General features: G+C 41.9%; 1 protein-coding gene across 1 annotated transcript in view; it reads right to left on the reverse strand.

Annotated features, from left to right (window-relative positions):
• The window catches only part of LOC130473852 (putative ferric-chelate reductase 1), a 31,358-nt gene extending 21,854 nt beyond the window's left edge, over nt 1-9,504 (reverse strand). The window contains exons 1-5 of the mRNA XM_056845462.1: nt 9,309-9,504; nt 7,598-7,734; nt 5,208-5,299; nt 4,325-4,406; nt 292-477 (exon numbers count right to left, since the gene is read on the reverse strand). Of these exons, the coding sequence (XP_056701440.1) occupies nt 292-477; nt 4,325-4,406; nt 5,208-5,299; nt 7,598-7,734; nt 9,309-9,504 (693 nt within the window). The remainder of the gene's footprint in view (nt 1-291; nt 478-4,324; nt 4,407-5,207; nt 5,300-7,597; nt 7,735-9,308) is intronic.
• Nucleotides 9,505-13,682: the final 4,178 nt, after the last annotated feature.

Raw genomic sequence — 13,682 nt, forward strand, 5'->3', positions numbered from 1 at the left:
TAAACCAATTAATTGTCATTACATCTAAACCAATTAATATGAATTTTGGGTGGCATTCCATTATCATCATCACCACCACCACCACTACCATCATCAAGGCCACAAAAGCAACTACCCAAGATTACATTTTAAGTTTCTCCATTACTGCCCGTAGATCAGTTATAACTGCCACGTTTGCTTGGCTGGTCCTTCTGCTCGACAGTTAGAATTTAGGTTTTTCTTTCACATACGAGCAATATCTAAAACACACATCCACCTGCTCCCGTTTTTGCTTTGCAACATTTATCTCACCATAATATTGTCGTCGGAAAAGCCAATAGCTACATATCCATCGGACAGTCCGCTCATTTCAAATCTAAAACCACCGCTTTCCAACGCCTCTGATGACATAAAGTAACAGTTTGGGTCACGTGGATCGCAGCCTGCAGGGGTGCTGAAACAGAACTTCTGGACACCACACACTTCTTTTGAGGACATCTGCAAAGAAAAAATAGCTGCCCAAATGTCAACCATGAACCTAGCTACACAATCTTGTTTTAAAAAAAGAAGAATTACTCCTACCCTTTATTTGAGATTATATTATCTGGTTTAAGTTCATCACAAATACCCTTTACAAGTGAAACTTCACAAGAATATGAACTTGAAATTCAAATGTACACTTACATGCATAAAGGCCCACATTCTTCTTTGTATTTGGCACTAGATAAATTTGTTACAGCAATGCTCAAGTCACTGACCCTCTAGAGCAGGGGTGTCAAACATAAGGCCCACGGGCTGAATCCAGCCGCCTGAGAGCTCTTATCCAGCCCGCAAGCCAGCCACACACACCCCACTCTAAATCTGGGCTGGCGAGGCATGGCCCGGCCCGACCAAGTGACATTTATGTCATATCCGGCCCTCGTAACAACTGAGTTTGACACCCCTGCTCTAGAGGTATCTCAAACTCTGTCAAACAAGAGCCATTCCAATCATTGCTCGGATGTAAATCTAGGCTTATAACGAAACATATATTTCAGTTTACATTTTGTGGAGAAAGTGTGGCCTATAAACATTTGAAATAAATAAATAATTGAGAACCTTACTTATTCTCTAATGAGTGTACCTAATCATGCATTTCTTTCTCAACAGATGTTTGGTTCCTGTCTGGGGAAATCCTTTCTTCCTTTCCCACATTAATGAGAGGGAACTAAGCAGTCCTCAGGAAGAAGACACTGAGTGTTGATTCTGTTTTTTAAAATCTCCATTCCATTCCAATCTCCATTTTTTTAAATTACCATTTTAAATCTCCAGTGAATATTTCATTGTTTGAGACTTATACCAGGCTGTGAGAAACCTGGTGTGGGACATCAGGAATAAAACAAGGGAACCAATGCTTATAGAATTGAAACATTGGGTTGCAATGGTGTGATCCCTGAGGTTTTGCTGGCTGATGGTTTGGACCCTTCAAATAATTTGTATCTGACACCTATGACATAAGCCTTTTGCATACTAACGTAGCCGTTTTCTTCTATACAATCACATGCAAGTAAATTTTGACATAAAGGGAAGGAACCTGGACAGAAGTGGAGGGGGGACATTTAAACGGAAAACAAGAGTCAAAGATCAAATACTTAAAGAGGGACTAGAACTCTGTGGGAAACTGGGTAAAGCCCATGAAAGAAGCAGAGAAATGTCAAAATGGCTTAGGAAAGCAACTTCTTTCTAAACTTCTCACCCCCCCTTGCGATCAAGGAAGAGATAAAGAGCAATCTATGATGGTATGTTCGCATAAACATTTCCTCTTACAGAATTCCTCACCAACTCTGAAATACGTATGCTATCTATAAACTAGACCGGGGTGTCCAATCTTTTGGCTTCCCTGGGCCACATTGGAAGAAGAAGAATTGTCTTGGGCTGCACATAAAATACACTAACACTAACTTGGGCCGCACATAAAATACACGAACACTGACAATAGCTGATTCATATTGTTTTAAGTAAGTTTACAATTTTGTGTTGGGCCACATTCATAGCCATCCTGGGCCTCCTGCGGCCAGGGGACCGCAGTTTGGACAAGCCTAAACTAGACAGTGCAGAGATAGAAGAAAAACAGGGATATTGCCACACACACAGGCAACATTTTCAGCTATCTTCATGTCCCATCTGGTTTATTCATCACATTTGCATTCCATCTTTCCTTCAAACAGTTTAGAGTGCCATTTTTGTTCAAGACAGCAGCCCCATGGTTGCTAGTTTCAGATAGGGGAACTTCATGGGGAGGGGAGGAAGAGCATTTCAGGCATCCAGTCCATCCTGGGAACTCACAGAGGTGGCCTGGGCATATGATTTGTTTTCATATGATGTTAGGTTAAGGTCTAGGTGATGAGTGGATGTCACTGTATGAGGAACCAATGTAGTTTTCAGCAAAAAAGGCAGGTAATTTGCTAAAGCCCCTGAGCTAGCTATACCAGTCTGGCAGCTAACTCATACTAATATTTCTGAATATGATCACAGGCAAATATGTAGTTGTCATATAGGACAAAGTGAGTACAAACAGATCATTTAGTCTAGTATGCAGAACAGATGACTGGATGTGATCATTGTCTTCAAAAGTACAGCAATTCTGGGTGTCTTTTCAATTTTGGGTGTCTTTTGGATAACTCAGGAATGACCTCAGTGAACACTGGTGGAAAAAAACATATACTAACATACACAAATGACATCAACTTTTCCCTGTAGACTTGTTTAGGCAAAACATTATATATGAAACAGATAATTATTGCAATTTCTTCCCCCACATTTAATGAGGATGATAACTAGAGATGTAAAATTCCCAAAAAGTTTGAAAAAATGGGGAAAAACCCTTTTTTGTGGGTTTGTGGAATGGAAATTTTGGGGAAAATTGGAATATATACAATACTTACTATCCTATCAATCCTAAATGTAATTTTACTGCTTTAACGACATAAAATGCATCATTTACTCACTATATAAAATTGCAATATTTGACACAGTTATGTAATTTAAAAGATATAAATGCCTTAGTTTTATACAAGCAAAACTGCAAATATACCCAATACTTGAGAGAAAACTTCAAGCTGACGCACCCTATGCTGTCTTGGCACATGTACCTTCATTTTTTGTATCTGTTTAGAGAGAGCTCAGTGAAGCTCTCAGTTTTTCTCTGAGGCTTTGGCGTAGTTTCTGCCCAACCTCCTGATCTTTTTCTCCCTCCTGCAAGGTAGGGCAATAAGCTACTTTTTACCCCGTCTGTGGGTCAATGTATCACAGTGGTTTGAGGGTGAGGTGAGAAGGTCAAGCATGTCAGGTCAAAAGGACAAGAGAAGGCTTGCAAAAGATGAAAAGCAATGAATGTCCTGCATGCTCCCCTCATGAAGATTCGGTAACCTAGGTGCAGAAATGCATTTTGGATTTTAAAGCTGTGTATGTCTAGGAGATGCTAACCTTTCCTTCAAAAACGTTTTACTCATTCTAAACGAGAAAATATTTCATCTACGTTTTTTTCAGTGCTCCCCAAATTTTCAATTTTTCCATTGGGAAAATTGGGGGGGGGAGGTCTTGAGGGGGAAAATGGAAACAAGCTCGCCCTCCTCCCCCCACAATTCAGTTGTTCCCAACAGGCCTTCTCATCCCTAATAACATTCTTAATCTATGGGGGATATTTTGAAAAAGATACAGGAACAAGGTGTTGTGATATTTGGACCATTCAAGTTTAGTGATACTGTACAATCATGAAAACATTAAATTCTGCTAACACCTTTGTGAATACTTTTTATGTATTACACTGTTTTGATTGCATTGTTTTGAATTGTGTCATCCATCTTGAGTCTCAGTGAGAAAGGCAGATGAATGAAATGAAGAAGAAAAATGTACTAGGATGAAATATGCATTTGGAGATAATAAATTTTCTTTCAGCCTAGGCTTAAAGATGGGTTTTTCTAAGTAAACCTTTTAGAAAAGATGTGTCAGAAAACTTGAAAAACAAATGAAAACAAAGGGATAGATCCCACAAACTGCAAGCACAAGAAATTCAGGGACAATAATCTTCTCCACCATCCCTTTTCCCCATAGGGACCTTCATGGACAAACTATCTTGCAGAATAAGGGCTGCTGTGGGGGGAGGGGGGTGTCAGGCCCCAATGACCTGTGCACTTTCATCCATGAGGTTACCCCAAGCTTCATTTGCAGCTTTTGGAGGGGCATAAAGACTTCTAGGAAACTATGATTGAGGTTCACATGTTCCAACCCAAAGTTTTAAACCAGAAAGTGAAACATAATTACACACTGATATAAAAAAAGCAACCACGATCACATCAAAACTTACGGAAACTTGTGGACTGGAAGATACAAGAATTTGGCTTTGAACCTCAGCCCAGAAAACTGTAAAATTATGAAGCACCGTTGCTCTATAAAGGGAGTAAAAAAACTAACAGTGAAACACAGTTGTAAGAAGCATTGTGACCATTCCCACCAGCTGTTCTATGTCACACTATTGCAAATTTCATCTCATAAAAACATAAGGCAGGCCATGCTAGATCAGACCAAGGTCCATCAAGTCCAGCAGTCTGTTCACACAATGGCCAACCAGGTGCCTCTAGGAAGTCCACAAACAAGACAACTGCAGTTGCATTGTCCTGCCTGTGTTCCAAAGCACCCAATATAATAGGCATGCTCATCTGATCCTGGAGAGAATAGGTATGCATCATGACTAGTATCCATTTTTACTAACAACCATGAATTGCCCTCTCCTCCATGAACATGTCCACTCCCCTCTTAAAGCCTTCCACGTTGGCAGCAATCACCACATCCAGGGGCAGGAAGTTCCATAATTTAACTATGCACTCAGTGAAAAAATACTTCCTTTTATCAGATTTGAATCTCTCAGCCTCCAGCTTCAGCAGGTGACCCCGCATTCTAGTATTATGAGAGAGGGAGAAAAGTTTCTTCCTGTCCACAATCTCCATAATTTTATAGACCTCTATGATGTCTCCCCTTAACTGCCTTCTTTCCAAGCTAATCAGCCCTAAGCACTTTAACCGCTCCTCATAGTCCCCTGGTCATTTTGGTTGTTCTTTTCTGCACCTTCTCAAGCTCTGCAATATCCTTTTTTAGGTGTGGTGACCAGAATTGTAAATAGTATTGTCTAATCATGGCCAGCATGGAATCTGCCTTTTTCACAGCAGCTGCACACTGGATTGACATCTTACCTGAAGACAACATGACTCAAATCAGGAGGAGCAACCCAAATTGCAGATATATTTTGCTTGTTTCTACTATCAGTATGACTCACAGAAGAGTTCTGTAATTAAAAGAAAAAAATTAAACCTGATATGAAAGGAAACAACAGTTTGAGGATTCTAAAAACATAAAATGCTGAATATTGTTTTGTGAAAACAAGTCCATACAAAGAATCAAGAATCTAGTATAGACACACTTTTTACTTCATATTTGTATCTCACATGCAATAAAATTATTGTCTCTACTTGGCAGACTGATACATGTAACCAAGCTCCTCTGGGGCAAGAAAGCTCACTATTGTGTAATTTTGTCATTTCCACATGACCCTGCCAACTGACAAGGAAATTTTTGCCACCTATGAGATGTACAAGATAAGTGACAAGGGCATTTAGAAAAACATCGCAACAGTTGGTTTAATTTGCCCACCAGTTGCAGCTAAGAAAATGAGAACATTGAATAATGGTTGTTAAAGCAGTTGTGTTGAGAACAAAGTAAGCACAACATTACTGGTATTTTTATCAGAATAGTACAAGTGTGAATTCTCAGAAGTACAAGTCAATAACACGTGTGGTGGTGACTTTGGCAACAAAAGGAATGGACTTGAATGAACAGCTAGGCAAGTTATCAAACAGGGAAGAAGCTATTGCCTCCTTCAGTGGCAAATATTGTCCCACTGGGTTCCTACACTAGCCCCAGGAGTAACACTACAGCCCCATTGCTGAGGTGATGGTAATGAATTCCCTGGCTGTTCCATAAGACTTGAGTGATTGTTGGAGCTTTGGTTTAGGAGCAGGAGACATGAGTGTTCTTCCAGTAACACTCAAAAGCAGGAAGCCATGGGGCTAAGGAGGACTGCCTCAGGGCTTGGCTGAAAACAGGGACGGAACACAGAAATGAACATTAATATATCTTCCCTCAAAATGAGTAATTGCTAGGGGCACAACCCTACCCTTCCCTTTCTTCCCCATAATCATAAAGCTCATATGTACTATGCCTGGTCCCTAAAATCATAAAAGGATAGTTGCTTGTACTCAACTAGTGAGCCATTAGTGAAGGCCTAGGGTTGTCAACTCCAGCTTTGGAAATCCTTGGAGATTTGGGGGTAGGTGCCTGGGGAAGGGAAGAAGCTCAGTGAGAATGGGATATCACCCTTGGACTTCTGTCTGAAGCTGCTGTTTCCTCCAGGGGAACTAATCTTTGGAAATCAGTTGTAATTCTGGGAGAACTCCACCTTGAGATTGGTAACCCTATCCAAAGCAGATCACATGGACCACTCTCTTGTTGCAGCCCACTGAATTCCCTGAAACGTTGTTCTGGGGGGTCACTGGGGGGAGGAATTTGGGTCTGCAGAGGGAGGGGAAATTGATAGCAACTGTTGTCCCCTCTTCCTCTTCCAAAGTCTTTGGAAATACATAAAATAGCCAATCATTATGAGAGAAATGAATCCAAAACAGACTATGAAAGACTGGAAATTATCACCACCACAGATGCAACACACCCACAGAGGAAAAAGGAAACAATTATTTTATTGCAAAACTTGGCCAGGGTTAGTGGCAATGTTTCCTGCTGGAATTCCACAATAATATGTGGTAACTGTAATTCACATTGAAGCAGCTAAAAGCCCAGATGGATTCAGATTTTCTTTGGGAAGTACTCGATGTATAAAAGATTGCCCATTGCTCTGGTTGTGGTACCAACAATTCTTGTCCAGTCTTTTGCTTTCTCTATCCACACCAGATCAGAGATATTCAGTTAAAAAGTCATCACACAGCCTCAGTCCTCAAGGAACCTATAGATTCCACTCTTTGGCTCTCCCCTTAAATGGAAACTCATACAAACTGCAGTGCAACCCTGGGCAGAGTTACTCCACTCCAAGACCACAGAAATAAATGGGGCTTAGACTGGAATAACTCAGTATAGGATTGAACTGTTGGGTGCCATATAGAAAACACAGTTTGAAGCTACAGAGACTTTAAAAAGCTGTTTGTGGTATAATACAGAAGAGTTTCTTAAAATCCCACCAGGAATACTCAAAGAGCCTTGGGCACATCTAAAGTAACTCTTTGGATCCTAGCTGGACGTTTTACTCAGCAGTGTCTCTCTACGAATCACCTTTTTTAATCACAGGGTTCTCACAGCATGTACATTGTCCTCCCTTCTTCCATTTTATCTGCACAACAACCATGGGTTGGAAAGAGATGGTGGCCAAGGTCACTCAATTAGGTTCATGGCTGAGTGGGAAGTTGAATCCAAGTCTCTAGTCCTAATCTGACACAGTAATCAGATAATAAAACAACCAAAGCCAGTGAAGTAAGACAAAAGTTATAACAAAAGCATTATACGAAGCATAATCAAATACCTGAATGTTGTTACACACAAGGCCCTGGGTGTTAGGTGTTATGATTCGAAATGCACCGACAGCTACACCTCCTCCAACTGTTTGTGCCTGTAGTAAAAATCCTTTAAAACTGGAGTCATTCAGCCCTGTTAGAGATACTAAATTTAAAAAAAAAAGAACACTAGTGTAAGTTGAATCATTTTTCTATGATTGGTATTAATAACATGAAATAGTCAATGTGGAAGTTATGCCTACACAGCATTAGTAATCTATGCCACTGGGACTATCACCGTGATATCCTGCAGAGATAAATGCACGATAGCCACCTTTTAAGCACAAACTTAGCTCTCCCCAGTGAAATCAATTGCAGATGTTTAGTTTTGGCTAAAACACGTCCTGTGTGTTTCAGCCTTTCTTTTGGAATATATAAATATACACAGAGACTATCAGAAAAAGAACCAAGCCCAAAGCAGCTGACAAAGCACAGATCCTTTCCTGCATTGCAAATCATTGTTTCACCCTAGGCTATCTACAGATCTGGTTTCACCACAGAGAAAAAAAGATAATAAGCCACACTGATTTCTTCTTTCTGCACAGAAGGCAATGACTGAAACAGGAAACTCTTCCATTGGCAGAAACAAAGAACCTTTCAGTTCTTGCTGGCCAAAGGTAACCTGTTGACTGCAAGTCCTGGATGGGATCCGACAGGCCGTGCGCACAGTTCTTCCTGTGCACCAGGGTTTTCCAGACCCCTTTCCACCACAGCATCTTGTGCCTTGCCCCAAATCCATTTCTGGAGGTTGGGAAACTTTCCAGAGATGTAGCTCACTGGACTGCAGCCAGAATAGATACTCAACACACACGCGCGCACATACACACTTTGCAAAAGTACATAACATGCAAAAAGCTCTTAGGATCCTGGCCCTTGTCGAATCAGAAAGTAGGGTAGGGTTTAGAGAGCAAGAAAATTGAAGGACAACAATCCTTTGTCAAACAGAGACATTGCTGGATGCAATGAACATCCTCAATATGTACTGTTTATTATTTTATTTATTAAAAAATTTATACCCTGCCTTTCCTTGTGGTTCAAGACAGCTTACAATAATAGTTAAAAATCATTTCCAGATTAACAAACCTCAAAATTCACCCCCTCCCTCTTAAAAGATGCCCCCCATGCTGCTTTTAATTAAAACAACCAACCCCTTCATTCTGTCGGGGGCAACAGGACTAATACCAGACGCTCCTCCTTCTTGGCACTCCACATGGTCAATCTAAGCATCCACCAGCACCAGAGGAGCCACTAATGCACCTGTAAAGGCCCACACGCCAGCCAGCGGATCAATGGCGGTTGGCCCTTGCCCTTTGACAGCCAGTCACCTGATGTCTAGAAGGCGGAGGGGAGTGGCAGGGGAGAGATTGATCACAGGATGCTATTGTTCTCTCATGGGTTTGGCCACACACCCCTCTGCGTAGAGGGAGGCCACCTGGCAAGACCCAGGCCTGGCTAGGGCTTTTAAAAGGCTTGAGGGAGGAGGCTGAGGAGGATGTACCACCTCTGCCAGCCAGCACAGAAGAGTAAGGCGAGAGGAGGTGGAATAGGGTGGCGCTCAATCCTCGCCCCTCTCTGAAGTATGGAATTTCAGTCAAATTGCACCGTGGTGCACGACAGCCATGGCCGAAGACCCAAAACATTCTACCACTTTCAACAAATTGTTCTAGATAGTGGATTTACCTGTGATCTCATCGCCTGGGTTAAATGCAGTGCTGGAGACAGAGATGGCATATGGGGGTGGAGAGGTCTGTGGAGCAGAGGTCCAATGCATGGGCAACATAGATTTACAGGCCATACCAATTTCTCCACTTGGATAGGTCAGGACTGTTGAAGAAAACACCACGAAAAACAGAAACAGAGCAGGCCATGTTTCCATCTGTGAAAAATACAACACTTGAAATATGCAAACTAAGGCAAAAGGCTCATGCACAAGCATGCAGAAAGGGGAAAAATTCATTTGATTGCATCCTTCAGCATCTGAACATCTTTAATTAAAATCATATTTAACGGCTTGCATCCTACCACTTCACTCAGCTGTGGAAACTTCCTCTAGTGGCTCCTCCTCAAGAGGAAGGCTCCTTCTGCTGCAGGGAGGCAGATTGGCAATATAAATCCAAAAGAAACATTTCTACACAATAATCACAAAAATATTAATACTGAAATTTTATCTTTTGCATGCACCATCAAAAAACTAACACAGATGCTAAAAACTGAATGTCATTGCGTTGAGCCTGTCTAAAACGTCCATGTATGGAAAGACTGCTGTACATAGAAGCGCAACCCCCCTTCCTGCTGCAACCCAAAAATGCTGTTTCTGTGGGAAAGGGAACCCTCAGGAGCAGCACAAGGTGGGGGGGGGGGGACTGAAGGGCTGCTATGAGAGGGAGGAAGCATCAAAAACTGCCACCCCTTGTGTATGTGGATCTTTTGACAGTATCCAACTGTATGTACCCAATTCAGCTGACATTAGGAACTTGTAAGTCCCACTGGTTTAAATGGAAGAATTAGGCATGTGTTTTAAGCTCTGCCACTCTGCCGTGTGTTTGTAAAGTGTTTGTAAAGTGTTCAACTTTAGCTGAATCACTGCATAGTTCGTAGCCACACATGTCTGTTAAATTTTGGTAGGGCAGATTTCAATAAACTGGGAGGCATGATGAGAATCATTCCATGGGCAAGACTGCTGGAAGGGAAAGGAGCAAGTGAAGGGTGGGCTCTCCTAAACCAAGAGTTCTTGCAAGCTCAGACCCTCACTATTCCAACAAGAAGGAAACATGGATCCAAGAAGCCAATGTGGATGAACACAGAACTCCATGATGAACTAAGGAAGAAAAAGAAATGTTCAAGAAATGGAGGCAAGGACATACCTCTAAAGAAAAGTATCTGTGGGTTGCTAGGAACTATAGATTAGTCATCAGAGAGGCCAAAGCTTACAATGAGCTGATACTGGCTAGGGAGGCTCGCTACAAGAAAAGCTTCTTCAGATATGTGAAAAGCAGACACAATGGAAAAGAGGCCATGGGTGAAAATAAAGAAACTCTGACAGAGAGAAAGCAGAAAGGCTCAATGCCTATTTTGCCTCAGTTTTTTTCCTGAAGAAGAAAATGGGCTCATCTAAATATGATAGTAAGCAAGGCACGGTGTCCAGGCTGCTGGTTGACATGAACAGAGAGGTAGCTGAGAAGCACCTGGCTGCACTGGATGAGAACAAATCCCTTGGGCCAGACAGTATGCACCCGAGAGTGCTCAAAGAGCTTTCTAGAGAGCTTACAGAGCCTTTGTCCATCATCTTACAGACCTCTTGGAGGACAGGAGATGTGCCACAAGACTGGAGGAGGGCCCAGTACTTTTCAATATTTTTATAAATGATCTGGATGAGGGTGTGGAGGGATTACTCATTAAATTTGCAAATGACACCACATTGGGAGGAGCAATGAACACACCAGAATATAGACAAAGAATTCAACGAGATCTGAACACATAGGAAAAGTGGGTGTATGTGAACAAGATGCAATTCAATAAGGATAATTGCAGTGTATGTGAACAAGATCTTGGGGCATGGGTGGTCCATAATATGAGCAGCCAGTGTGCTGCAGTGACCAAAAAAAAAAAAAAAGCTAATGAGATCTTGGGGTATATCAACAGTGGCATAACATCCAAATCGCAAGATGTCATAGTTCTGCTGTATACTGCATCGGTCAAGCCGAACCTGGGGTATTGTGTGCAGTTCTGGAGGCCTCACTTCAAAAAAGATGTGGACAGAATGGAGTGGGTGCAGAGAAGAGTGATGAGAATGATCAGGGGCCCAGAGACCAAGCCCTATGAGGAAAGGTTGAGGGAGTTGGGAATGTTTAGTCTGGAGAAGAGGAGGTTGAGGGGGGGGACATGGTTGCTTTCTTTAAGTATTTGAAGGGCTGTCACTTAGAAGAGGGCAGGGAGCTGCTCCTGTTGGCATCAGAGGATAGGACTCGCAATAAATGGGTTTAAATTGGGTTTAAATTAAAACCCAAAAAATGGGTTTAAATTGTGGGTGGAAAGGTACTGGCTGGATATCAGGGGGGAAGTTTTTACAGTAAGAGTTGCTCAACAGTGGAATCAGATACCAAGAGAGGTGGGTGAGCTCCACTCACTAGAAGTCTTTAAGCAGAGGCTGGACAAACACTTGTCAGGGATGCTCTAGGGCTAGGCTGATTTGGGCAAAATGTATGTTGCAAAGGAAGGAAATATTCAGCAAGAAACTTCCCAGTCAGTACTGATTGTATTATAGGCAGCGCAGCATAGACAATACAACACAATCCGTACAACTAATTTTTCATTTCATTTTGGGAGAATTATTGACCTTTTAGGAAATATCCAAAATGGTTTCTGTGTCTCAAACTGACAATGTTTCAACAGTGCATGTATTTTTGCTACAAAACGTGACAGTGAGGCACACTGGAATGTATTAAAGCATACATTCTGCAGGCTTAACCTGACTAGCAAGCACTCTAAAAATTAATTGAGGAGAAATGACACAGCACTGATCTCCCTCTTCATTTTCAGCATATCACTTCCAAAGGCTGCAACTGTTTGAAATCTGCAATGTGGGGCCCAGCTTGCTAGTTGGAACTTGGGAGTTTTCATGCATGGACATAGTGAAGAGGCAGAAGAAGAGGCTGGGTTAGTGAGCTGTGAACGCCGTAAAACCCTTAACCTGGCACTGAGAGAGTCTGAGCCACTTAGATGGAATCTACAGCATCCAAAAACTGCACCTGAAATACAGTGTCATTCTACCAATATCACAACTGATATTGCTTTGTACTTTCACTATCTTTTCTGACATGGAAATGTTTAACTCCACATGTGGGTTGTCATATGATGACTACCACACCTCTCTAACCGAATGCACACCTAATCAAACAAATACCTGATCAAACACTAAGCAAACATTACATGCTACTATCTACACATAGGTATCATACTTTTCATGTATTTAAAAATGTGATATTGCCTTGAGTGGCCAGTTTCTGCATTGTTCCAAGGAACAGGAATCACATTTTAATATTTTAAGACAGTCTCCATTTAATCAGTTTAATTTCTGTATTTAGAATCATAGAATCCTAGAGCTGGAAGGGACTGCCATGGTCATCTAGTCCACCAGCCCGCACAATGCAGGAAATTCACAACTAACCTCCCACCCACACCCTCAGTGTCCCCTATTCCATACCCAATAGATGGCGGGGGGGGGGGACCTCCAGGTTCCCTGGCCCATCTGGCCTGAAGGAAAATTGCTTCCTAGCCCCAAAGTGGCGAGTATTATGCTGGGCATGAAAGAAAGGGCCACTAGAGCCAAACACTGAAAGAACCCTTCCTCCCTCCCTCTCATGATCTGCTGACAGACCTCCAAAGAAGGAGATCCCACCACCTCCCAAGGAAGCCTATTCCATTGAGGAACTGCTCTGTCAGGAAGTTCTTCCTAATGTTTAGCCGAAAATTATTTTGATTTAATTTAATTTTGATTTAATTTAATTAAATTTAATTAAATTTGGTTCTGGTCCAACCTTCTGGGGCAACAGAAAACAACTCAGTAACGTCCTCTATATGACAGCGCTTCAAGTACTTGGAGATGATTATCCTATCACCTCTCAGTCATCTCCTCTCCAGTCTAAACATACCAAGCACCTTCAACCTTTCCTCATAGGACTCTGCCTCCAGACCTCTCACCATCTTCGTTGCCCTCCTCTGGACACCTAGCAGCTTGTCTACATCCTTTTTGAACTGTGATGCCCAAAACTGAGCACAGTACTCTAGGTGAGGTCTAACCAGAGCAAAGCGATACCATCACTTTGTGTGATCTGGACACTATGCTTCTGTTGATACAGCCCAAAATCGCATCTGCCTTTTTAGCTACTATACAACCCTGCTGACTCATGTTCAGTGTATGGTCTACTAGGACCCTTACATCCTTTTCACACACTCTACTGCCAAGACAAGTCTACCGATCCTATAATTATGCATATAATTATAATTATGCATATAATTATGACTGACTGATGATTTGTTCTAAAACTTTTCCAG

Source organism: Euleptes europaea, chromosome 2 (assembly GCF_029931775.1).
Source record: "Euleptes europaea isolate rEulEur1 chromosome 2, rEulEur1.hap1, whole genome shotgun sequence".
NCBI classification, from domain to species: Eukaryota; Metazoa; Chordata; class Lepidosauria; order Squamata; family Sphaerodactylidae; genus Euleptes; species Euleptes europaea.